Source organism: Diplotaxodon limnothrissa, linkage group LG10, assembly GCF_057381915.1.
Source record: "Diplotaxodon limnothrissa isolate DT_005_m linkage group LG10, D_limnothrissa_male_GT1.1, whole genome shotgun sequence".
NCBI lineage: Eukaryota > Metazoa > Chordata > Actinopteri > Cichliformes > Cichlidae > Diplotaxodon > Diplotaxodon limnothrissa.
The window spans coordinates 12120218-12146112 of NC_140605.1; the positions used below are offsets into that span (position 1 = coordinate 12120218).

The following is a 25895-nucleotide window of genomic DNA, read 5'->3' on the forward strand; positions in this document are numbered from 1 at the left end:
AAAAAAACATGAAATGAATGAAAATACGAACTCCACTAAACCTTTGAAAATGTTAAAAAATACAATACAGCTTTAACTGTAAGTCCAAATCTCTGTTAGCTGTACAACTGTGTAGCAAAATTCCCCAGATTTTATTAAAAGGGTCGACTGACATTGGAAGAGATTTGAGCTTCTTATTTGGTAATTAATTATTTATGTATAACTCCCCTACTTTTAGTGTTTATTGGAAGCTGAGGTAATTTTCTCCTGCTTTAGTTACTGTTCATACATGAAAGTGAAACTTTCTTTTTGTCTTTTTTTTTTAACTTTATTTAATAGGATAGTTTAAAGTATAAACAGAGGGCAGGAGGTGGTTTTTGTGGTGTCTAGGGTGGACTACACCCAGACCCCTGTAGTAGCTTTTGGCAGCCAGCTCAGCCAGGTCTTCTTATTCACTTTAAAGCCAAAAGCAAACTGCTCCACATCTCTAATAGAAAATAGTGATTTTTCTTCAGAAGGAGCTCCTGCTGGAATTTAAAGGTAGATTGTTGCAGCAGCTGTAGCTGTTTTGTAGACTTCAGCAGGAGCTTATTACACACAGCACACACTAAACCCGCTAAAACAGCAGACTGACAGACTGACCACCCCGCGTTCATTAGGCAGGCATGGATTCAGAGCTGCTCCATATTCATGTCAGAGCGGCTCAGCCCTGCGATTGATCATTAATTTGTCTCTGGCTCCTGAAGGTGTGTGTGATTGGCAGAAGTTTGCTGAAGGCCGCAGCACTAGAGGCCCTAGAATCGCACAGTCAACAGAATCGCAGTGCTTGTCAGGCAGCAACTACACAACTAGGTGGAGTTCGTAAACGAGGGCCTCCTTCAGCAGCCCCCCTCCCTCGTCTGTTCGTGTGGAGCAGCTTTACGAGGGGCCGTGCCACCCGGCGCATCTATAATTAAGAGCCAGGGCCGGCCATGATGTCAGAGCACAAGCACTCGGGACTCAACCTTCTGCTTTTTCACCTTTTCATGTGGTGGCCAAATGGTATTAAATTAAGATCATTTTAAATAAAAGCGTGTGCTGAACCTCTGACTGAGTGCCAGCAGTGTTATTATATATCTCAGTTAAATCATAAAAACAACAATTTGTGGGTGTTAGATGGACTGAGAGAGTAAAAGAAGGCAAACATATCCCCCACAGTCACCTCACATAAAAAACACATTTATTTTAGCATTGAGACTTTTGCTAATTACTCATGTCTTTTCTTTCATGTACTTTTACATTTTCTACTCTTCTCACAAGAATTCTTAATCTTATCTCCTCGTTGGGCGCCCTCCTCCTCCTCTTCCTCCCCTGCATGCATCTTTCGTCTTTTTATCATTCCCATGTTTCCTAAGCTCAAAGCCCCACACAATTCATCATCTCATACAGTTAATTTATCTCTACAGTACGTATCTATCTATGCAAGGTCTTGTTTTTTTTGTGTGTGTGTGTGTGTGTTTTTTAAGGAAAATTGGGAGCCATTATTCCACTGTTCTTACTCACAGCAAAACCGAGCAATAAAACCACAGAAACGAATAGTTTTGCTTTTGACATGATTGAGAAAAATATTATTCTGGTACATCGACAGCCTGTTATTATTTTTGCATTTAAATGCCACGTATGGAGTCGGTTTGAGTTTTGGAGGGAATTGAGGCAGTCTGTGTGCAGAACTGCTTGGCGTTTTTGATGTGTGCTGAGTTGTGTAAACCCACAGGTATTCTGCGCTAACATGTCTGCATATAGTGTGCAGGCATAAATAACTTATGAGCCAACACAAGAGAGAGTGCAACACTGGCAACTCTGTGTGCGCGTGTGAGCTCGCTGCATGAATGTATTTGACGTGATGGGCTGTGAAGCAGTCGACATAGGTTGCATGAACACCTGCTGTTACTCTACTCCTCTGCTGTGTTAATATCACAACACATGAAGCTAAATTTTGCTAGCAGGCATAAACTGTAGTTTTATGGTACCAAGAGAGAAAATAAGGCTTATTTGAGCCTGTTATACTAATTTCTGTCACCATATTATTTATCATTAAACTGTGATCACTGTAGGAGCTAAATAGTTTTCGCTCCTGTCTCTTTAAGAGCCCCTCCCTGAAAGCCAGCTTCCTTCTAATTGGCTGCCCCTCTCTTACTGTGATTATACTCTGCAGACATGGACACAGACCATTAATAGACCATTAATCTGCTCTTACCCCCCCAAAAAAAAAAAAACTAAAGCAAAATTTTAATCGTGGATTAAAACTAACTTTTCCTCACATTTGGTTATTTTTAAGCTTGAATGAGATCTGGAATCTGAGATTGGACAACATGAACCTTCTCAATAACATAGTTTGCAGCAGGCTTCATTTATGAACATCTGTTTGCTTTTATTGTTAATGCTTCATGTTTTGGGACTGTAAGCCAGTAAAAGTATGCAATCAGGTGTCCTCATGTTCCTCCCCATTTTCTCAAAAAGGTATTTCCTATCATCGGACCACACATTCTGAACATTATTAATACTAGTCTTTTGTCTGGTCAAGTACCTAGGGAATTTAAGCATGCAGTCATACATCCTTCACTTAAGAAACCGGGCTTAGACAGTTCAGTCATATCAAATTTTAGACCCATCTCTAAGCTTCCCTTTCTTAGTAAGATTCTGGAAAGGGTTGTTTATACTCAGTTGATGGAATGACTCTAAATTGTCAGAAATCTTTCAGTCCGGCTTTAAGCCATTTCACAGTACGGAGACAGCCCTCGTAAAAGTTATGAATCACATCCTGATAGCGACAGACCGTGGTAAATATGCAGTGCTGGTCTTGTTGGACATGACCGCTGCATTTGACACTGTGGATCACGATTTGCTGATCTCCCGCTTACAGCACTGTGTGGGAATTTCTGGTTCGGCACTTGTGTGGTTAAAGTCCTATCTCTTAAATAGGACCTTTTGTGTTAAGTTGGGGTCGGCTTCATCCTCTGTGGCCCCTCTGCTTTGGGGTGTGCCACAGGGATCTATTCTTGGGCCGTTATTGTTTTCACTGTACCTTTTGCCTCTTGGCGCGATTTTCCGAAAACATAAAGTGCCATTCCATCTATATGCAGATGACTGCCAGCTCTACTTACCTTTTAGTCATTCTGATAGTCTCCCAAGTCGACCTCTGCTTGACTGCCTTACTGCTGTCAAAGCATGGATGGCAAAAAACTTTTTCAATTTTAATGATCGGAAGACAGAAGCGATTTTATTTGGCCCAAATCGTTTTTCTCATACTCCAGATGTTGATCTTGCAGCTTTGACTTCCCAACTAAAGAGTTCGATCACAAATCTCGGAGTTAAAATTGATTCTGCACTTACCTTTGATGACCATGTAAATGGGGTGGTAAAATCAGTATTCTATCACCTCAGACGTTTAACGAAGGTTAAGCCCTTTCTTTCCAAGCGTGACTTGGAAAGTGTTATTCATGCTTTTATTACCTCACGTTTAGATTATTGCAATTCTCTTTTAATAGGGGTTGGGCAGGGCACTTTATCATGCTTGCAATTAGTGCAACATGCTGCGGCATGATTTTTAACTGGCAGAAGGAAATTTGATCACATCACTCGATTTTGGCCTCTTTACACTGGCTTCCAATTGAATTTAGGACCCGTTTTGAAGTCCTTTTATTGGTTTTTAAATCTCTAAATGGTCTGGCAACTGTTTATTTGTCTGACTTGTTGAAGCCCCACGTCCCCACTCGTTCCTTTCGGTCAGCTGAGCAGTTGCTGCTTTCGGTCCCAAAGTCACGGCTGAAACTTAGAGGAGACCGAGCGTTCTCTGTTGCAGCGCCGATGCTTTGGAATAACCTTCCTCTCCATGTTAGACAGGCTACATCAGTGCCAGTTTTTAAGTCTTTATTAAAAATTTATTTTTATTCTCTGGCTTTTAACTCTGTGGGTAACTGACTTTTTTTTTTTAAAAATTTATTGCTATGTCTGGTTTTATTACTATGTGCATATTAGTATTGTACAGCACTTTGGTCTACCAGGTGTGTTTTTAAAGTGCTATATAAATAAATGATGATGATGATGTTGCGTTTCAATTGGAAATGAGAGGAATTCGGTTTTTTTGTCTCATCCTGCACTGAAGCGGGACGGCTAAAGACGCACTTGACTGATCTTGCCAGCGAAGATTGCTGCTGCTCGGCCTGTGAAAGCAGCTCTGGGGGGATTTTCCAAAGTGTGAAAAGCTTTCTTGGCTTGAGCTTGAAACTTGAAGCTTTCCCCATGAACCAGACTGCAGGTGTATGATCTGAAAGTAGTAAGAATTCGAGCCACGAGGTTCTAATGAAAGATTTAGAATTGTTTCAATGACGATGTGAAATCATTTTAGGACTAGACTGCAGACGCTCAGGGTATCTTGGCCTCTGCTGCTTGTACTAATTTTGAAGCTCCCATCACATATGATGACACTTGCTGATTGTAGTTTATTTTTCTGCTTGTTTTAGTCTTTATTTTCTCTTCTGGATGCTGTGATAGCAGAAATCAATCAAACAAGCTACAGTTCGATGTACGATTCTTTCAGTGCGTTGCCCAAAAAATTTCCTGTCGCCCTGTGGGGGGTTTTTTCCCTCCCATTTTAAAAACATGGTTTTCCCAGACATTCCTTCCAAGATATGACGCATAGAGTGTGTATGCTTCATAGTTACGAATTCTGAGAGTTAAAAATAGTCTGTGGCGAGGGTTGACTGAGGTCTCCTCCACCACCACCCCCTCTGTACTACACTTTCGGTCACAAAGTGAGACATGCTGGCCGTCCTGCTCCCACTTTAGTGTTTTATCATTACCACAGAACACATTCTAACCCACATGTTTTTACACTATGGTATCAGGCTGTCTGCTGTTAGCTGAGACGCCTTGTGATGACGGGATGAGTCCAATTTGTTGCTAAAAACTGTGGCGAAAACAGCAAAAAAAAAAAAAAAATCTGCCGCTTTAGCAGAAGGTAACTAAATTATAATTATTTCATTGCAGATACTGTCTCTGAATCACAAAGACATTTCAGCCCAGTAGACGGTGCGTCTTACCAGTCTGGGGGTTTTAAAATGCAGCCTCATGTCTGTAACCTTTTCCACCAGCAGAACCCCCCCCTCCCTAATTCAAATGGGATGGGACACGGTGGATGGAGATGGAGTTTGACAGGCATACACATAGAGCTGGGCGATATGAGATTTTTTCATATCACGATATGTTTTTTTCATTTCAGGCGATAACGATATCTATCACGATATAAGCCAAATAACTATATTTGTAAGATTTAAATGTGCCGTTGCTCACAAGTAAAATGTGAAATAATCAGCAGCTTGTTTTTATTTATTTATTATATTATTTATTTCCCATAATAAGTTCAACAGGGTAGATGTACTTAAGGAACATGAGACTTTTTCAGATAAATAAAGGCAAATATTGCAAACTACACAAAAGGCAGCCGCTAAAGCGTTTAAGTTTCAAAATAGAACAAACGAAACAGACTAAATTGTCAATTCCACTTAGAAACAAAATATGAATTCTAAAAATAAATCTTAGTTTGTTTTACAGAAGAACAGACAAAACTGACTAACTTTTGTCAATATCAAATAAACTGAGAACTAAAAGGAAATTCTCAATCTCTCCTTGTTGTATAGCTGAGCTTTTCAAACAGTTTTAACAGTTACTTTAGTCTGACAAAAGCCGAATGACGAATTAGCGCTTCCAGTCAGAGACTGAGGCTACGTCCACACGTACACGGGTATTTTTGAAAACGGAGATTTTCCGTTTCCGTTTTAAAAAATAATCCCGTCCACACATAAAGGCAGAAATGAAGGAAAACGCTGCTATGAACATGCCAAAGCAGCAGGTGGCGCTAGATTCCTAACCGTGCAGAAATGTTGGCCAATCAGAAGTCTAGAAGCCTCGGTGGGAAAAAGTAAACAAAGCTGGGGCATAGAAGCAGAACCGAGTCGTATGTGTGGAGGGACAGTAACTGTGTGTATATGTAAGCATTTAAACACTGCAGAGAGTAGAATTAACAGTAACAGTATTGTAGAAATTCATTTCACCGAAACAATAACGTGGCGCACAGTGTGACGCATGCACCAGTTCATTGTATTTCCAGACTTGCTTTCGGCACAATTTACAGTGCACGCTACTCTGTTTTTTGTCAGACTTGAAATAGCCGAAATACCTTCACACTACGGAACTTCTATGGCTCTTCCGTTCGACAATCTCTCCGGCGTTGGAACCATTATCTGTTTTCTCTTCGGTCACGCTCGGTTGATTTTTCTAGTCGGCACACTCATTTCCTCCATTACCCGCTGGCTGCTTCCCAAACAAACACACATGCGGCTTGGCACTTGTGCTGTACGTTACAAGTCACGCGACGTGACGCTGCGGCTGTGATTGGTTCGGCTCTGTGCTACTTAATTTGGATTGGCTGATCTTTTTTTTTTTTTTTTTTTTTTTAGAGGACAAGAGCGGCGAGGTCTATCGCGATAGCTTAATTTCTCTATCGAGTAAAAGTTATATCGCGATACATATCGTTATCGTTCTATCGCCCAGCTCTACATACACAGGCTCCCTTGCCCCATATCGATCCATTATACAGAGGAATCCTTCTCTTAAGAGCAGCCAGCTCCGGCTGTCCTGTTGAATAAACATGGAGATTCGCTGGCCGTGTCTCCCGGGGTGTGAGCGTGCGTGTGGATGTCTTTGAGTGACTTTCCAATGTCAGCATACAGGCACGGTGAAAAGTGTCGAGCATTGTAGTGGAAAAATGACGCACGCATTCGCAGAGAGTAGACGATGGAAATCGGAGAACTGTAAGAATGCGGGAGGAGAAGTCATCTGCAGAGGGAGGCACAGAGAAGAGGGGGAGAGAGCAAAGATATTTCTAGTCAGATTTTAAAAGGATATGACAACATAGGAGCCTTTAGAGCTTCTTAGAGGTCTGCCTGTGTGTTTCAAGTCATGTTTTTGGCGACGCAGGTATTACCTGTCTGTCTTTCATGCTTTCACTGCCTCTTTCTCATCGTCACAGTTCTTTGTTTACTCACTTCCTGAGCATGCTGGCCAACTCTGGGAAAGGTTGACAAGGGGTCAAAGCACTGAACAAAACAGAGTCCAGCATTTAGCCTTTGCTCCTTCTCGCTCTCTCTCTCACCCTCTCTCCCCCCTCATTTCTCATTGACTGTTTATTGTGCCCTCCTCCCCTCCCCTCCCTTCTCTCTCTTTGGAGGTGTGTCCATCAACATCTGGAGAAGCAGAGCTGCTCACTGACAGCGGGAGCCCATTCACCCCCCATCTCCCTCCCTCTTCTCGCGCTCTCTCTCTTTCTCTCTCGCTCAGTCGCTCTGTATGTGTGCTTGCTGTTGTGGAAGTCAGATCGCACACTGAGGAGATGCTGGCAGCTGACTGTGGAGCGAACTCACAGAGAGGGGCATCAGCGTGGACCTACTATCAGGCTTATCAAGGACACCATGGCAGCATCTTTCTCTACTTCTCCTCTTCCTCATCACTCATTCCTCTTTTGAAGTGAATTTCAGAGTCTTTTTCTGAAACTTGATTGCTGAAGCGACTCACTGATCACTAAGAGCTTCCGTGGGGATCCGTACTCCCATCCTCTTCATCGTCCGCAGTGTTCTTCCTCCACCATCGGTGGGAGAGGAATTCACAGGCTTTGGCATGACGGAGATCTTGGTATCGGATGTAAACTTGAACTCGGTGTGCGAGCGTCTGGAGCAGCACTGCTGCGTGGATCAGAATCAGCACAATCTGTCCAGCCAGCCACAGACCCCTGTGCACAAGAGGCACAGCAACACTGGGGCCAAGCTATGGGGCCGCGTCCGCAGCAAGCTGCTCAGACAAAAGGTTTCTGGTTAACATATGTACACACACACACACACACACACACACACACACACACACACACACAAGCTGTGGTTTTTGCTCTTTAATCTTTTTTTCATCCTCTATTTATCACTGTGTCACTTCCATCTGTTGGTTCTCCCTCTCTTTTATCCTCAGTTCATCCCTTTCTGTGTGCGTGTGCTCTCTTAATGGGTGTCTTTATTTCTGAGTTGACTATTGTTCTATTCTGAAAGGTCAGATGACTGAATGTAGCTAGTGATGACAGTGATGGCTAAACTGTGACCCAGAAATAAGGATATGGGTTTATTTCCCTTTTTTACCCTGGTAGAATCTGCATCTCTATTACTAACTTTAATATTTGAGCTTTAAAAAGTATTGAATATTCTTGATTAATCCTGAATTGCACTGGAGTTTGATGCAGGATCGGTTACACTCACTTGTGAATAACTTGTGAGAAGATGTTAATATTTGAAAAAATGGTACCGACATGAAACGGGACTGTGCGACGATTTAATTAAGATAGGAATTCACGATCGCTCTAAAAGCACTCTGTTTAATAATATGAAATAATAATTTCCTGCTCCCTGCCCTCTCCTCTCCATCAGTCTTCATATCCACAAGCCTTTTTTTCTCCTTTAAAAAAATAAAATTAAAAAAAAGCTACTAGTGATGACTAAAAGGCAGCTTGTCATGTTGTTTGACGATCAGAATGGCTCCCTCTGCTGTTCAGTTGTGATAATGACGCCTCTTTGGCATTTAAAGCAACGATTTTTTCTTCTTCTGTTTATTAAGTGTCATATTACTCCATATTGTCTCTGAGACACACATCTGGAATGTTTGCATGATGTCGTTTTGGTATGCAGCCAGTTATTATCCCTTTCTTTGTAGTGTCTGCAACTGGCCTTTCGTGGTGTTGCGACGTTGTTTAAATGCAGTTTCTGGTTTGTGACTCTTTTGGCTGAGCAGCAAAGGTTCTGTGATTCAGTGCACACCTCTGCACACACAGCTGAAACAGAGTAATGCAGACATAAGCTGAGGAATTTTTAGGTATTTATTTATCTGGAGGGGGTGACCACGTTCTTGCACAGCCCTCCTCTTCTTCAGCATCAACAGCGTTTTGAGCTGTAATTTGTGTGCATCATAACCGTGTTCATAACAAAGAGTCAGATTTAGGCTGACCTTTGCTTCCATGTTTTCCATTATTCAGCACGAGCCTGAGGAAAGCTGACCACTCTTTTATACTGAGCGGAATAAAACAGTGATTACATACATTATTTCTCTGTACACAGGTACCACCGTGTTAATGTCAAGGCATTAGAGGAGGAAGTCCCTTTGTCTCACTGCTGTCCAAATTTCTCAGCTTTGGCAATAAGCACTCACACCGTGCCGAAATCCCTGTTCACCCATCTGCTCTGTAAGGTTCATCCTTTAATTCTTGTCACTTTCTTTCTTTTTCTTTTTTTTTGAGTGAGCTTGTGTTGTCATTTTTCCAAGCTTGGTTGCCTTTTGATCCTATCAGTCTTTCTACAGTCCCCCCCTTTCTTTCCCTCGGTCATGTGTTTCATTGCAACATGCTGGGGATTGCTCTCGATGATGTTTAACTATCCACTGATATTATCTAAAACCATAACACAGCGGAGGCACGCATGGATTTTTTGAATAGTTCTGTTTTCTGTAAAGGGTTCATTCTTAGTTTTTGGTTAAGCAGTGTGTGTGTGCACTCTGTTGTGCATGCTTTTAAAATTAAATCATGCAGATATGCGTTTAGAAATTTGAATCATAATTGTTGGGGCCAGGAAAAGCAGACTTTAGGGCATAGTGCGTCTTGTTTCTGTCTGTGCATCTGTGGCATGCATCATGTTATTTACTGGGTGTTTAGAGGAATGAAAAGGATAGGTGAGGGCACGGAAGTACACCAGGGAATTGTGCTCCCTACGTGAGCTGGAAGCAGCGCCTAATTAAGACACAGTGTGATGAGATGGAAAGCTGGCTGGAAAACGCTAATTGGTGTAGAACTAGACACAATATATTTGATGTGTCGCAACAAAGGAGCAAATAGCCTTGAGGCTGGGATGTGGGGTTGTAGCTTTTGCGTTGTGTTCTGTTTTTCCCTCCTTTTTGTGGACTTTTAGCCAGCTTAGTGCAGAGAACAATGCAGACTAAGCCATCGAGGAGAATCGCATCCGACCATTATCATCTTCCCTCCCACTCGCTCATCCTACCTCTTACCCTTGCAGCATTTCAGCTCCCATATGGAAATTATACTCTCCATTTTAGTATGTTGATTGGTGCAGACGAGATATTAGCATTTCATCCTTTCTGTGTGCCTAAAATGCCATCTACTCCCCTAATGGCCTTTTTATATAGGCCACATAAATCTCCTGTCTCCACCGGAGGGCATGGCCCTTTATTGGCCCCAATTCATCCCCCCCTGTGTGCAAGATCTGTGATTGGTTAATGGGCTCCAGGAGGGGAGTGGCAGGTCAGTAAAGCATTCTCAGGTTGATGCCCACAGTGACCCCCTTGCTTCTGGCTGTGCAGCAGCCAGCATGCAAATAGCCTTTAATCTCCTTACAGTGACACAAAGGCATTAATCATCTAATTACGGAGTGAGATTTTGGGGATGTGCTATTAATCACAGTAGTGTTGTGCACTTTATTTTTGCCCCTTGCATGCAGGTATCTATAAAGATATGGTCACTAAAAGTGTATTTGTCACTGCTGGTAAACATAAAGCACATGCTGTGAGCCTGAGCAGCAAAAGTAATGCGATGAAAAGTTACTAAATAATCAGGAAAACAAACTCGCATAGTTGCTCAGTTGAATCTTACTCCAGTTCTTTTTTTCACATTAGCTGGGAGGTTAGTTGCTATGGCTACAGTTGACAGACTTTGGATGGTGGGAACGGTGCATTTAAATGATAAAATGTCAAAGTAAATGAAACAAAGTAGTCTTTGACTGTGTCTCTCCTCCATGTGGAAACGAGAGATGACACTGGTCAATAACAAAGTTCCTGAAATCACGTGAATTTGAAGAGATTTCGGTCTTTTCCTGAGCACGTTCATGCTGCAGCACAATGAAGAAATCATAAAAAACTGATCATATGGGTATTTTAAGGAAAATAAAGGAGGTGTTTGTTTTTGACTCTGAATATTAAAGGAATATTTCACCCCTTTATGTTTTTCTGCGTTTCAGTATCAGTGCTCCGCTCTGCTGCAGGCAAGGATGGTGTTGCGTAAGTGTAGTACTCATCTGTGTGTCGCTGCTTACAGGGGCTGGATGAGAATCACACACTGCTGGCAGAGATAAAAGACTAGTCTGCAAATCACAACTCTCATTCAGTTGAAAATCCCTGCCGATTGGCCCAAACTAGGAAGAGAGGGCAGAAGGCAACATGGCAACCGAGTCAAAGACCTCCCATGGCCTCGTTGACATCAGCAGCTGTTGAGTAAAGAGTCATATAAACATTATGGTTCATGAATCCAAAAATAGTCCTGTTGCTTATGGAGCAGGAGCAACTTTGCTGCTGCAGGATGTGTTAGCTGGAAATTAAAAAGAAAAAAAATGAAATGAAGGTTCAGTCACTGTGCACACGGTTCCTGTAATCCTGCTAAATCCAAGGAGCCGCGCAGTTAGCACCACGTTCTAATTAAAGGACTAATAAAAAGCTTTCTGCAGCTGAATGAATATTTAATCAGGCAGAGAAGCAGTGGTGAAAAAGTGTGATGAAACACAAAGGACAAATTAAACAGCGATTCATTAATTTAGCATATCAAAAGATCAAGTTATGCTTTTTGCTGTGTTGTCGCCAGCACGCATTACCTCTCCAAGCACAGCAACAATAAGCTAATTAAGTCTATAGAGATTTCATTAGTTTGGCTTTACACATCACTTTGTACCTGACTGTTTGGTTCAGGCTTCTGCCGCTGTTTTCCTTCTCTTTGGTCTGCATTATTCAGCTCTTGCTTTTACATAAATTTATAATCACACAAAACAAACAAGTGTCCAAACACTGCTCTTTAGTTGTACTAAATCTGAGCAGCATGTGATACTAAATGTTCATATTGGTGACAAATTTGCACATCTGAGCAAGATTTTCTTTTTGCACTTAACTGAAACGTAGTTTTGCAAACAACTGTCCTTTCACAGACCCGCATCGGTCACGCTTGTCAGATGAAAATGCTTTCATGTATAGTGTTCCTGTGGACAGGAAAGAGGGATCCCTGTGCACAGAGAACATCGTGGATGATGTACACCGATGCATCAAGATTCTTTGTAGCGCTGCATGTGTTGAGGCTTGTGCAGCTCCATAGGGGATGCAGACCCTTGATTGCCCCTGTGTTGTTGCTGTCAGTCTCAGATCCACAGCAGGGTGGAGGGCGGGATTATATTTCCAGAGGGGAGGGGGGAGGGCTCTCAGTTAGTTCCCGTAGTGTAGTCATTATCACGTTCGCCTAACACGCAAAAGGTCCCCGGTTCAAAACTGGGCGGGAACAAGATTTTATTTTTTTTTCTTGAAATGTAAAACTGAAATCCAGAGTACAAGTCTGAGTAATACTGTGTGACTGATAACCACATTCTGCCCTGTCGGTGTAAAAGAAACCATTTAGTAGCACAAAAGAATGACTTATCAGCTTTGATCTTGTAGATCAGTCTGAGTAGAGCACAGCCTGTACTCTGTTCAAACTGCATGTACGTCCCGGCTCATGTCTGCCTGCTTCTTTATTTGGAGACTCTTAGTCATGATATCAAAGCCTGTATTCTGCATGACTGACCTAGAGTCCAGCAACATGCAGGAAAAAGGATACTCAAATCAACCGTGACTTTTCTGTAGGTTTCTGCAAATGGACCGAATCACACAGCGGCCGCATGCTTCCCGTTATGTTCATTTCAATACGCTCAAACATGCAGGAGAGCAGATAAATGAGGGTTAGTGTGTTTAAGCACACAGAGTACAGAGTTAGTGGGACGTGCACATATACGGCCGGATGGAAGTAAACCGGCTGTACCTCATACTCGGTGCGCACACTTGCTTCCATATAAAAGCTGGGTTCTTTTATATGGGAGCAAACGTCTTTTTTCTTCTTTACGTCTCTCATATCAAGTCTCAGCTCTGTTACCTCCTGCCATCTTCCTGAAGGTTCCCTGACTGCGAGCTGTCACTCGGAATAAAACCTTAAATCCTCCCTCTGCTGTTAGACCAGCTGACTGAACTCATCCTCCGCTAAGTCACAAACCGCGTCTTGCAGTGCAATCCCTCCTGCTGACATTTTGTGCTTTATTCTGAATGAAATACTATAAAGTAAATGAAAGCTTGCTTCATGCAGGCCTCCTCTCAAACTCATTTCTCAGGGAAGCAGGCGAGTGGGGGAGCAAGTTCCTCTCAGCTATTTTTTAATAAACGGCCCAGTTGTGGATACAGGCTTGGACAGGGTCACTGAGTATACAAATGGCTGTAATGGACCCTTTTTGTTTTTACAACCCTATTTGAGTACATTCATTTTTAATTAGGATTTTTAGAAATGAGCAGAGTAATAAGGAGGAAATGGGTAGGATATTTATTTTTATTTTTTTCAATTAGTTTACTCCAGGGGGGCTTAAAGAGGCGTCATCAGTGAGCCTTGGATCTTTGCCCGGTTCCCTTCTCGGCAGTTGCTGTGTAAAGCCCCGATTGCAGTGATTACCTGTCCTTCGTCTGAAGCCCAAACACTGCTGGGAAAACAGGCTTTAGCGATAATAGGAATGCGTGAAACCGGTGCCAAATGGCCTTTTTACGAGGTAATGAAATACACTCACTAAAAACTTTTAATCCCGACAATAAGAGGAGCGTGCTACCCCTGCGCTCACCCAGCAAGAGTAATTTTCCTCTACGTTAAGCACATCGCTGTGCAGGGTTGCGATGACATAACTGAGTAGTGCAGATGCTGAAACTATAAAAAAGGCATTAGCTGTTGTGGCCTCGCACAGCGGGCGCAGACTCCAGGAGACTTAAAACAACAACAAGCTGTCTGTGCTGCCTCACTGAGAGACGTGAGAGCCACGCTTTGAGAATATGTGCGGTGAACGAGGAGAAGTGTCTCAGTTAATCTGGAGCCCTCGTTCGACGCCTGAGAGACTGCTGAAGACATACAAGGGCAGCAGAAGCGAAAAAGTTGTGGGACGATAAACTTACTGCCTTCAGTTTATTGTCCAGCGTCTACGTTAGAGCCCGGGGTTACAAGCATTACTTTGCCTGGGCTTCGGGTAGTGCAGTCATGTCTCCAGTTTCCTTATTTTATCCTCCACTAAAACCGAACGTTGAGCTCCATGTGGTTATAATTTTGGAGATATTTTTCAGTTGTTTTAATTATGTTTTAATTCTCTGTAGCTACAAAACCCCAAAGGTGTCAGATCATACTTGAATGTCTTACTGGGATTCTTCTTTAGTGAAATGTAAAGAGGTTAAATCGGCATTTCTCTGTCAAACACACGAGGACGGTTACTTTTGCTTCACCACTTTCTGTTTTAGAATGGAAATTTAAGGCTTTCTCAGGTTTTATTTAGAGACAGATTAAAGCATAAAAGCAGACTCTATCTCCGTACTACAAGAACAAACATTCCTGAGGATTTATGTGGGAAAAGAATTTCCCTGGTGGCAAAGTCCGGTTTGGTCACAACACCCACCGTGGGTACGCTGGAATTAAGTGAGCAGGTTTCGAAGAAATGTACAGATACTGTTGCCAGGCTTTTTTTTTTCTTCCTTTCTGTGTGTTGTATTGAGAAATGTCGAGTTGTCCAAGGGAGCGACGGCTCACTGATGATGTGATTAAGCAATTTTTCTGTTCCTGGGAAAATCCCAGTATGAATTTAGTCATGTCCTTATTTAGGCTTCTCAAAAATGTTAACAACTATGTTTCTGTCTGTGTTGTGTCTTTCAGCTGGATCCTCAGACTGTGCAGTCCAAGAACTGGCACATGGATGTCATAGAGATGAATGGGGTAAGTATCTGAGAGGGACTTTTAGCTTGGACTCGTCCAGTAAATAAAGCCTTCAAGGTCGGAGATTTGTACAGACAGAATTTTGAATAGAATAACTAAATATATACAAAGGAAATCTTGATTTATTTTTTTTTCCATAAACTTTTTTCCACAAATTTTTCTTTTATTTTAGGTTTTTTCTCCATATATTAAAATGATTAGCTTAAAGATCATCATCATCATCATCATCATCATCATCATTTATTTATAAATAGACCAAAGTGCTGTACAATACAAATATAAACTTAGTAATAAGATAGCAGAAACCAGACATAGAAATAAAATTAATAAAAAAACAGATGTTAGTCATCGCACACAAAGTGACTCGTAACAATCCCAGAGTTTCAGTTTTGCCTTCTTAATGTTGTTTGTTCCTCCTCAGATTAAAGTGGAATTCTCCATGAAGTTTACAAGTCGAGACCTCAGCTTAAAGAGAACGCCGTCCAAAAAACAGAGTGGCGTGTTTGGAGTCAAAATCAACGTTGTTACAAAGTAAGCTTGTTCCTGTTGTTGAGACTGAAAAGGGCTCAGAGCTCATGTGTCTAAATGATAGAATGAGACATTGAAAGTTTCATGAATAGGCATTCATTGATGTGTATGTGAGATGATGAGAAAAGTTCCCGTCTCATGAAAAGAAACAACTGTTTTCATGGCGCCTGTGATGAAGATGTGCAAGCCCAGTTCAGTCATCAGAAAATAACTGCTGTGTGTGTCCACAGGCGCGAGCGCTCCAAGGTGCCTTACATAGTCCGTCAGTGCATTGAGGAGGTGGAGAAGAGAGGGATCGATGAAGTGGGAATCTACAGGATCTCAGGGGTGGCCACTGATATCCAGGCCCTCAAATCAGCATTCGATACCAGTAAGACTCCATTCACTGTCTCTGTGTGACACGCTCTTCCTCCCATCGTCTTTACTGCACGACAATATTGTTTATTGTTCTTTCTCTTTGCAATGCAGTAGAGGTGATTCTGTGATGCAGAATATGTGCAATGACATTTAGATTTATACACTACTGTGCAAAAGTCATGAGCCACAGTTCATTTCTTTTGCTCTAGGAAAATTCCAAATAGCAATAATTTATTGAGAGGCAAAGATACAGCTAAATACAGAGTTTGTATAATTCGTCATGTGAGCCTGAACTTTCTTACTTTAAGCTGCCTTTTTGTAATTTCTCTAAGAAGTCCCAGGAACAGTAGGAAGAGGCTTCTTGAAGGACACTCAAAGCTCTTCTTTGGATGTTCTCTGACAGGATGATCCCACATTGCTTCAGTAATGTCGAGATCCACAATCTAGGGAGGCCAGTCTATGACTGATAGTATTGCATCGTCCTAAAGATGTTGCTGCTGACTTTCAGTTCAGTTCTTGTGTAATCTGGCATACCTCAGCAACAGTCATCCTTCTACTTAGACCATTTCTGATGAAGCTTCAGTGAACAGTAGATGGATTAACTAAAGAAATGGGGGCAAATTGTGTTTTGCCAAATGCAGCTAGCAACAAAGTACCTAAAGATCCAAAGATAAAATAAACTCTTTGCTAAGTTGTCTGTTATGTGTAGACACAACAATGGTTCATCCCCTGAGTTAGATGCCTTTTTTATGCTTGAGTGATTCACAGATTGGTGTGAAGTGGCTTAACAAAGAAAAAAACATTCCTCTGAAGCTGGTCAGATACAGACACAAGAACAATAGTTCAGTATCAGTGAAGTCTTATACTGATTTTCAGCAGAACACATGAGTCATCTGTCTGTGTTCTTGCACTTTGCTTTTAAAAATCTGTGAGACGCCCAGTGCACTCTGCACATTGTCAAAAACACTGGTCTCACTGCAGCGAACAGCTGAAACTGACAGGAAACCGCAGACAGACTGTATGAGGACACTCTGCAGGGCTCACTCTGTTTTCCAGCACAGCGATTAATTCGCTCACTCTGTTCAGCAGGAATCACGTATGAACAACCAGGTTACAGATGTTACTGGCAAACATTATAAAATGATCCACACAGCAAAAAAATAAATCATCATTTGGCTTTTATTGTATGTGTCCTGAACTTGGGTCATGTGAGAGTCAGTAAGGCGATAGGTTTAACACAAAACCGGCTGCCCCCGCATTACAATCCCACCATACCCCATTTTTTTCTCAGTAATTTCCAAAAAACGTAGCACCTTATGCTGCTTTTAGATGTAAAAAAATTCTGCAGCCGGGTTTTTAGTAACTGAGGTCTTTGCTTTAGCACTCTAGATGAGGGATTAATGAAAACTGACAGTCAGGCAATCCAGGACAGATGAGGAGCAGCAGCTGTATCGTGTTCAAGGTCTCCTGTTGCATAAGAGTCTTTGTGGTCACAGCTGCTTTTACTTCGCTGAGATGTGACTGAGCAGGGCCTAGCATCCACTCTGATGTGATAAACAAAAGTCAAACACCAATGCATGCGGGGTCACCTCAGTCCTGGAGACAGAGGAAGCAGAGATCAAGTGTAAAACTTGAATAATGTGATAAGTGTTTGTGTCTGATTTACAGATACCAAAGATATCCTGGTGATGCTGAGCGACATGGACATCAACGCCATTGCAGGAACGCTGAAGCTGTACTTCAGGGAGCTGCCGGAGCCTCTCCTCACTGACCGCCTCTATCCCGCCTTCATGGAGGGCATAGGTGCGACCTTTGAGCTCTTACATTCATTCCAGGAAGTGTGTGTGTTTAGACTTTTGCCAAAGTGAGTTACAGTTGACCAACTGGAGAAGATGAGGACTGTTAGAAAGCTGTCTTGCCATAATTGAATCTGACATCTTCTTCCTCCCTCTCTCACAGCTCTCTCAGACCCAGCAGCCAAGGAGAACTGCATGATGCACCTCCTGCGCTCGCTGCCTGACCCCAACATCATGACCTTCCTCACGCTGCTGGAGCACCTCAAACGGTACACAGACACGCAAATACATACACTTTTTGTTATTCTTTAATCGTGCTTATTCGCTTTTTTCTTTACAAAAATGTTTAACCTGTTCCAGTCACCTTTATACATAAGACTAAGCTCATCACAGAGAATCTAACGGTGCTTGTTGGTTGTTGTTTCTGCAGGGTGGCTGAGAAGGAGCCCATCAACAAGATGTCCCTTCATAACCTGGCCACCGTGTTCGGCCCCACTCTGCTCAGGCCCTCAGAGTCAGAGAGCGCGAAGGGACAGCACATCACCTCCGCTTCTGACATCTGGTCACATGACGTCATGGCACAGGTGCATGGATGTTTTTGAAAGTTGAATACAAAGCTGCATTTTGTTAATTGAGATAAAAAAAAAAAAAACCAATTGGCCTAGCAGGTACAAGAGGTCGATGTTAAATTGGTGCGTATGTGCGTATCACAGCTGCTGCTTGTGATCTGCAGATGAATTTCACTCCCACATCACCCAGTGACCAATGTCACTGACCCCCACCCACCCCAGCTGTATTTAGACTGCAGGCTATCCATTCATCTCTGCAAAGAGATGTGTTTCCTGTTCACAAATAGCTCCGCTTGGCAGAATAAACAACATCCAGAGTAAATCATCATAAATGGGGGCAGAGTGCACATGCACGGTCCCATCTGTCCATTACAGTGAAGCCCAGTGTTTGCACTGAGGCTTATTTAAAGTCTAAATGTTTACTGCATTAAGAATACAACACGTCAGACAGATGAGGCCAGTGCTTCATCCTGCATGTAATCTAAGTATAATCTGGGTGAATTAGTGATGGATTCCTTTGTATTTTTTTATTTTGTTTTTTTAATTAGAGACCCTCCACCTAGCAAAGTGGCAACATTCTCGCTAGGAGGTGATTTTCCTGATGAGCTGCGACAGCGTTAACCAGACATGTGCCCTTATGATAAAACTGGTTATTAAAGCGGAGATTAAGGGGAATTTGTGGAGCAGAGAGAGGAAGAACATTAGATTGATTGATTCATCTATGTTTATGAAGCTGATTTTCTTTTTAATAATGGTCAAAGGTGACTTTCCGTCCATGGCTTACTGCCACAACCTTCCCTTACTCATTTTAGGTCAGCAGCAATTTGTCTGCCCTGTAAATTGTAAAAATGTAAAAATAAATGTAAAAATTCAGATATTTTAAAGCAAAGCACATCACAGCAGCCAGCTCATGAGCCATATCTGCTTCCATATAAAAAAAAAAAAAATGTTGGTTGTAATGTTTCTGTCACAAAATCCAGAATGATCATTTTCACCCTCATCCAAGCGCAAATTGTTCCAGCAGAAGCTGTACTCATACAGCCTTGTTTTCTCCTCTCTTAGGTCCAGGTGCTGCTCTACTACCTGCAGCATCCTCCCATCTCCTATGCTGAGCTGAAGCGAAACACACTCTACTTCTCCACCGATGTTTAATCCCCGGCCACCTCCCACAGGGCTTCACCTGGAGACGAAAGAGTGAGAGAGAGAGACTCCATACAAACATTGGTCCCCAGCAGTCAGTAATCCTGCCTCAGCTCTCCCTCGCCCACAGCAGGCAGCTCGTCTCAACTGTACAGCCCCCCAATCCCCCAGCCCTCCCCTTCCACATCTCCCTTCCGTTTAAACCCCACATCCACCCGACCCTACCACACCCAGTCCTGTGAGGAGATGGAGCCGGGCACGTGAAGGAGATTTCCGGGGCGTCTTAATAGTCATGTGTCGTGTCCTGTAAACGTGAGGAGAGCCCAGCCGCTTCCCACTGGCAAGAAGACAGGGAGTTATGGGACCACTGCGGGGAAAATGGGAGGGGACAAGGGTCTGGAGGCCACAGCCTGGCGCAGTGGCACAGGATCATGCCTCGGCGTGTGGGGTGTTGTCATCCCTTTGCCAAGTTCTGGTTTGATGATTTGAAAAACCAGTCGACTCAAACTCTACTTTCTGTTTTTGTTTTCTTGGTCAGAGGCATTCCACAAATAAAGGCATTTACATGTTTTGGAATAATGTTTAGCACCTGATTTTTGTTTCCTTCCCTGGGCTTTCTGTGTGTGTGTGTGGGGGGGGGTAGGAGGAGGCCAATGTGTCTGAATGACAGTGTGGATGTACATGACGTGTGTGTGTGTACTTGTGTGTTTAAGGGAACACAAGAATTATAGAAAACGGCCGTCCCAGTAAATGGCTGGAATTTTTCTTTTCCCTCTCTCTGTACTGACAAGCAAGAGAGAAGTGCCCTCCTCACTGAGTCTCGGCCAAATTAGCCCTATTTATTTTAAATATATATAATACGTGTGCCTGTACAGTTCTGTGCAACTAGAGAAATGCTCTAAGGAGTGTGTTTTTTGAAGTTTATTCAGGTAGTGATGTTATTTTTTAGTCTACTTTTCTTATTCACCATGTCCATGGTTGGTAAGCTGTACTGAAAATACACCCAGAATTCATTTCAGATCACTTTGTAGAGGAGCGAGGGCACCCTGTGACATGACGGTTGTTTGGACAGAACACAACGAATGGAACATTTAGCTTTTTTGGTTTGTTTGTTTTTTTGTTGTTGCATTGCAAGCCTGTTCCAAGTGTCTTACTGCACCGGTATAATCTGTAGGATGATTTTGTGTAGTTGCCCTCATTGCATGTTCAGCTTGTCAATCAAACTAGGCCAGATAACAAAAAGGTAGGCTGTCTCTGCAAAGCAAAGAAAAAAAAGTAAATAAATACATAACTGCATAAAAGAAAACCCTCTGTGCTCTGTATAAAGCCAACCTTTCTGCTATCAAGCCTGCAGCATATCTTAAAATACTGCAAGCACTGCTAGATGAGTACTATTTGATATTTTTAATATAAGGTTAAAAGAAAATAAAATGTTGTATTTTACTTCCTTTGAGAAGAATTTCAATATACTGTAATATTGAGGCTAAATGTTAATGTGAACTTTCTCCCCATTTTTTTTTTTTTTAGTAAAATAAAACTTATCAAAACACTCTCACCTTGTGTCCGTCTCTGCTTACAGGTCTGCTTTAGCACCAGCTTCCTGCAACTGCAGTAACTCAAAATTATCTTTTGGATATGGCATCATAATGTTTTCATGTCAAACTGTCACATGGTAAAATGATGGTAATATCAGGCACGGGACAAAAACACTGACGCTTGCCTTTCCCAGACTCTGTGTGAGCTGTGACTTCATTCTGCATCACTGTACCGTAACACTGACCTGAATCAGCCACATCGGTGCTCTCAGCTCTCAGGAATAGTTCTCTATCAGTACATGTTGCTCCCCCTGGTGGTCCAGTGAAAATCTGTGCTGAAATGAGCTGAGAGAAAGAGGGAGGGCACTCCAGGATGTTCTTTTGATAGCTATAGTAATGTCCAAAGGTCATGAGCAACCCCTTAAAAAACAAAGATAAATACAGGAAATAGGGGGGGGAACAGAGTTTGTACTGTTCTAATGAGCTTCAAAGTCAACATTTATCAGAATCAGAATACTTTATTAATCCCGAAAGAAATTAGGGAAATTAATGTGACCAGCTTTATCCTTAAACACAGCCTGAGCTCTCGCAGGCAGCTTTCTTGTCATTTCTTTAGGCAGTCGGCAGGAATAGTTCTCCAGGTTTCCTGAAGAACATTCAAAACTCTTCTTTGGATATTTTTGCCTTTTGTTCTGTTCTCTGATAATCCCACACTGCTTCAATAATGTTGTGGTCTGGCCTGCCGGGAGGCAGTCCATAACTGATATCCATTGTGTCTTTTCCTATCCAGCTATGCTTTTAGGCAGTGTGTTAAATGAGGGTTAACTACCACACTGATCCCAGAACAGACCGCATGTACAAATCAAGTTCTCCGTCTAGTTTGTTCATGCAACTGGCTCACTGTGGTGTGATAATAGTGTATTTCTCAAAGCATAGGGTGTAACAAAGAAATGGATGCCTCCTGATGGGAACAGTGAAGATGGTTTGGAAGTCCTAAAACCTCTTCCTTTGTAATGGGCAGCAGTGGGTGACTCCTCTTGTTACATGCCAGTTATACCACAGACAATCCAGCTAAAATTCTCACAGAATTTCTCACAATTGAGAAAGTGTCTTTCCTTCTGACTTTCCCATCTTACTCTTGTTTTTATTTTTTGAAGTACATTTCCTGAAAAGTTCCCCATTTCTATGATTAGAGATGTGAGCCTGATCTCACAGGTTAGGGTTCGGTAAATGAACAGTCATACCATTTATTTTTTTCATTCACAACATACTAGATATTATTCTTTGGTTCACAAGCTGGACCAGCTCTACCAAGTTATCTATCACTGCACTATGCAATTAACAGCATTAACCCTTCAATGCCTGTAACAAAAAACGAAATGTCCTTCACATGATCCAAAGTGGGGTCTTCAAACAGTCCAGCACCTGGAACTGTTTGTGTACTTAATAATATATTGCTGAGCTTCTCTAAGTTACAGTAGCTTGTGTTCGTATGTGTACACAAAGACATAAACGTTCAATGATAAAAACACACAGTAGAATAAAATTGTAAGAAGTCATCAGTTGATGCAGTTTAAGGACACTTGTTCTTCAGTGCAGTCTCACCTGGAGCTCACATTTCTAGTTCATGCCATCATGACCAAAGATTCTTCAATTAATAGTTTAAAGATGTCCATGAATGCACTGCTAACTGCTCTTCAACCTTGTAAAAATCAACATGCATTTTGAATAAGAAACACTTTTACAAAACCAAAAGCTTCACTGTACTTAGTGATTTATCTGTCTAAACAAAACAGGTTCAGTTTGTGACTGAGAGAGCAGCTCGGTGGCGCTGAAGAAACACAATTTCATATGTTGTAGTAACAACACACTGCCACAAGATGGCACCCTACACCTACTTTACCATGCTGTTCCAGTAAAAAAGAAAAAGTGACAGAGCCTTGAAAGAGTGAGTGACACTTTTTATGAACTCATCTGTAATGTGTCACCTTTTCTGTAGAATGAAGTGCTTCCCTTCTTTTAAAGTAAATGCAGGCTTACAAAGATCCTCTAAACATGTTTCTGAAATAATCCTAAACACAATCATTAAATCAAAAATGCAAGAAACTATTTATTTAATCACTGTTCGTAACTTAATTCCTTAACTTATTACAAAAATAAACAAAGACTTTTCTGCTGTCTCACCTCTGTCAGTGTTCATGCTGTTACAGGAACAGGTGGAGGTGCAGGTGGAACTTTGACTTCAGTGTGGTTTGTATGTGCAGGCAGGAGTGTGACATCTCAGAACAGCAGCGGATTGTCGAGCACGGTGACTCCTGCTGCGACGCCCCCGTCTGAGTGTCCTGAGCTCTTGGTCCTCAGCAGATGGCCCACACACTCATTTATCACCATGTCTTTACCCTGCCTGTAAGAAAACAAAGAAAAGACTAACATTAGAAACAGCCACCAACCAATCCCTTTTACTCCACCGCCCAAAGACCAGTGAGAAACACTAGCTAGTATTAACTTGGAATCAAAGTCCACTAATCCCCAGGCTCCCAGCATAACATACAGTCCAGCACAAACTCCACAAACTGTCTTGCTTCAGCTGACTTTCCTTCACCTTCTCTCCAGAGAATCTGTTGTGCTCTTTTCACCACGAAGCCACACTCCTGCTCACTGATCCTCACCTCTTTTTAACCTAGTCTCAGCAACTTTGTCCCATAGCTTGCACATCCTTTCCACCTCCATCTTTCTTCCCAGGCTTCCTTAAAAGCCAGCCTAAGAAATACGATTTTATAATTGCCCAATAAATTAAACTGCCATTTTCAAAAGTGTTATCATCCAAATTCATGCAGCGTGGCTAAATTAAGAATGAATTACAAACCCTAGCTTCCTTGCTAATATGATTAACAGCGAAATACTATCATAGTGGAGGTGTCAAATTACTGCTAAAATAGCTCATGTGAACCCTGATACTGAACTATGTATTTATCAAAACAAATGATCTGATATTACAAAGAAAACTAATTATTGCTTTTTACAGTATTAGCCCAGAGTGATGTAAGGCAGGGTGGTTAGTCAGCCGTAGCTTTTTCACATCTTAATCAATGTTGTTGTCAAGTGTGTCTCGTATACACTATTATCTCAGTCACAGTACAGCATCTATGAATCAAAGTAGATACACAGTAATGTAAAACAGCAGGCAGTCATGTTTGTGTCGTCACTGTTTTGACTGAGGCTAGCTCATACATGGAATGCAAGAAAATGCTGCATGTGTGTGCAGATCCATGCACTGCTTAAGCTTCCCTAGTTTAACAAATGGTGAGAAATAAACAGAAGTTTCAGCATTTGCTGCATTGCCAACATTTTTAAAGATGCTTTTGTCCCCCCGCTGTACCTCCTCCTTCTCACTGAGGCTTCGAGACAAACCATTCTGCTGCTGCAAGGCCATTGATACTGTTTTATAGATCTCTGGACCCTGTAGACGAGCGCAACCACAGAAAATAAATCACAGGAATAAAATGTGAATGATATTGCCTACACTGGACAGCAAAACCCAGGTGAGGATTATCTAATGCCAAATTTTCCAAACAATGAAAAAATCGTGTCCTTTTTCTCCCCATGTATAGTGTAGAGGTCAGCGAATGCCGCTCGGATCTGCTGCACAGCTTGAGGCTGGTCTGGGAAGAACCTCTCCAGGACTCCAGGTCTGGCGAGCACTTGCTGAACCTTCTTGGAACCAGCCAGGTAAGCCCTGATATCTGGACACTTCACAGCTCGAGAGCGCTCCATCAGACGACGAGCATCCCAGCTCTGCAATTGAAAACAGACAATGAATTCTCTGCTTGCAAGCACACCAACCAGCAGAGCGTGACAATAGTTGGTTTATATTCCGCTGAGATTTGACAGACAGAGACAGAAGAATGAAGGACAACAACACAGAGTCACGCTATCAAGGAGAACTTGGACGCTAGATTCAGCAGTTTGGCTTGAAACTTGCAAACTGTTTTAACTTATGTCTGATAACTTTTCCTTCCAGGCTGCTTGGCAGTTTTCTTTCACTTGTTTCCTGTTCCTGCCAGCAGAATGCACACACAGCTGCAGTAACTACACACAATGTTGCAGAGAACATGGAGCAGCAACAAACATGTGTTGGTCTCTAATCACCCATTCAAACTGACATAGCGACAGAAGTCTGTTGTCACTTATATCAGCCAATCAGGGCTAGACTTGGTGTTGCTAAGCAGGGAAAGAAATAAACTCAATGATAATGACGTTCCAGTTTCTCATGAATACGAATCACTTTAAGCAAGTCTGCAGGTTTCATTTTAGTGTTTTTAATTAAACTCTTTGATGTAATCATCCTGAGTGCAAATCAAAAGTTGGACCTGTTCAGAAGTGTAGTTGTCAGGCATGTAACCGTTCCTGAAATACACCACGGTGACCTGTTTGCTGTCCCTGAAGTGAAAGTGACACAAAAGACACATTAATCCATGTCGACACACAGCGACCTCCACTTCCTGGAAGTCTCTCGTGCTGCTGTCCACTGGGAATCCCCATGGTGCCTCTTCCCAGTGTCTATGACATGTAACAAATATAATAAAATAGCAAGGAATTATAAAGTAAATGACAAGATTTTCCATTTAGTTTAATTTAACAGTAGTCATTTTGCAGAAGACAGACATTTGGTTACTATAGTAAAAACTATTATGTCAAATTAACCAAAAAGAAAAAGAGTCAACAAATGCAGACACTTGGCTGTCTTCAGCAACAAAAACACCATCAAAAAAGTCACAGTCATCAGAGCAACATCGGAGAAACAATAAAGTCTAACCATGGAAGGTATATAGAAACATATGCATAAAAACACAAAAACAAATAACATCAACAATGAGCACCTTTAGTTTTGCTGAAAGTGATATAGCTTTCTGTTCCCATCAACTGAAAGCGCCAACATTTCAGGTGAGCATGCTGGGCAGCTGAAGCTGACATCACAGCACAGCTGCTCTTCCTCATCAAGAAAGCTGTGCTGCACTGCATCGCTGTTGGCATGCCCAGTCTGTACGTACAGAAATATAACAGAGAAATAAATATTTGCATCTGCTTATTGAAAAACAATATCAAAGAAATACTT

General features: G+C 42.1%; 1 protein-coding gene across 2 annotated transcripts in view; it reads left to right on the forward strand.

Annotated features, from left to right (window-relative positions):
- abr (ABR activator of RhoGEF and GTPase) overlaps positions 1–20652 on the forward strand; it is a 121683-nt gene extending 101031 nt beyond the window's left edge. For both annotated transcript variants that reach the window (XM_085364403.1, XM_085364404.1), the window contains exons 17-23: positions 14795–14854; positions 15276–15385; positions 15613–15752; positions 17408–17542; positions 17699–17804; positions 17966–18119; positions 19167–20652. In XM_085364403.1, the coding sequence (XP_085220529.1) occupies positions 14795–14854; positions 15276–15385; positions 15613–15752; positions 17408–17542; positions 17699–17804; positions 17966–18119; positions 19167–19256 (795 nt within the window). In that variant the 3' untranslated portion in view covers positions 19257–20652. The remainder of the gene's footprint in view (positions 1–14794; positions 14855–15275; positions 15386–15612; positions 15753–17407; positions 17543–17698; positions 17805–17965; positions 18120–19166) is intronic.
- The last annotated feature ends 5243 nt before the right edge of the window (positions 20653–25895 follow it).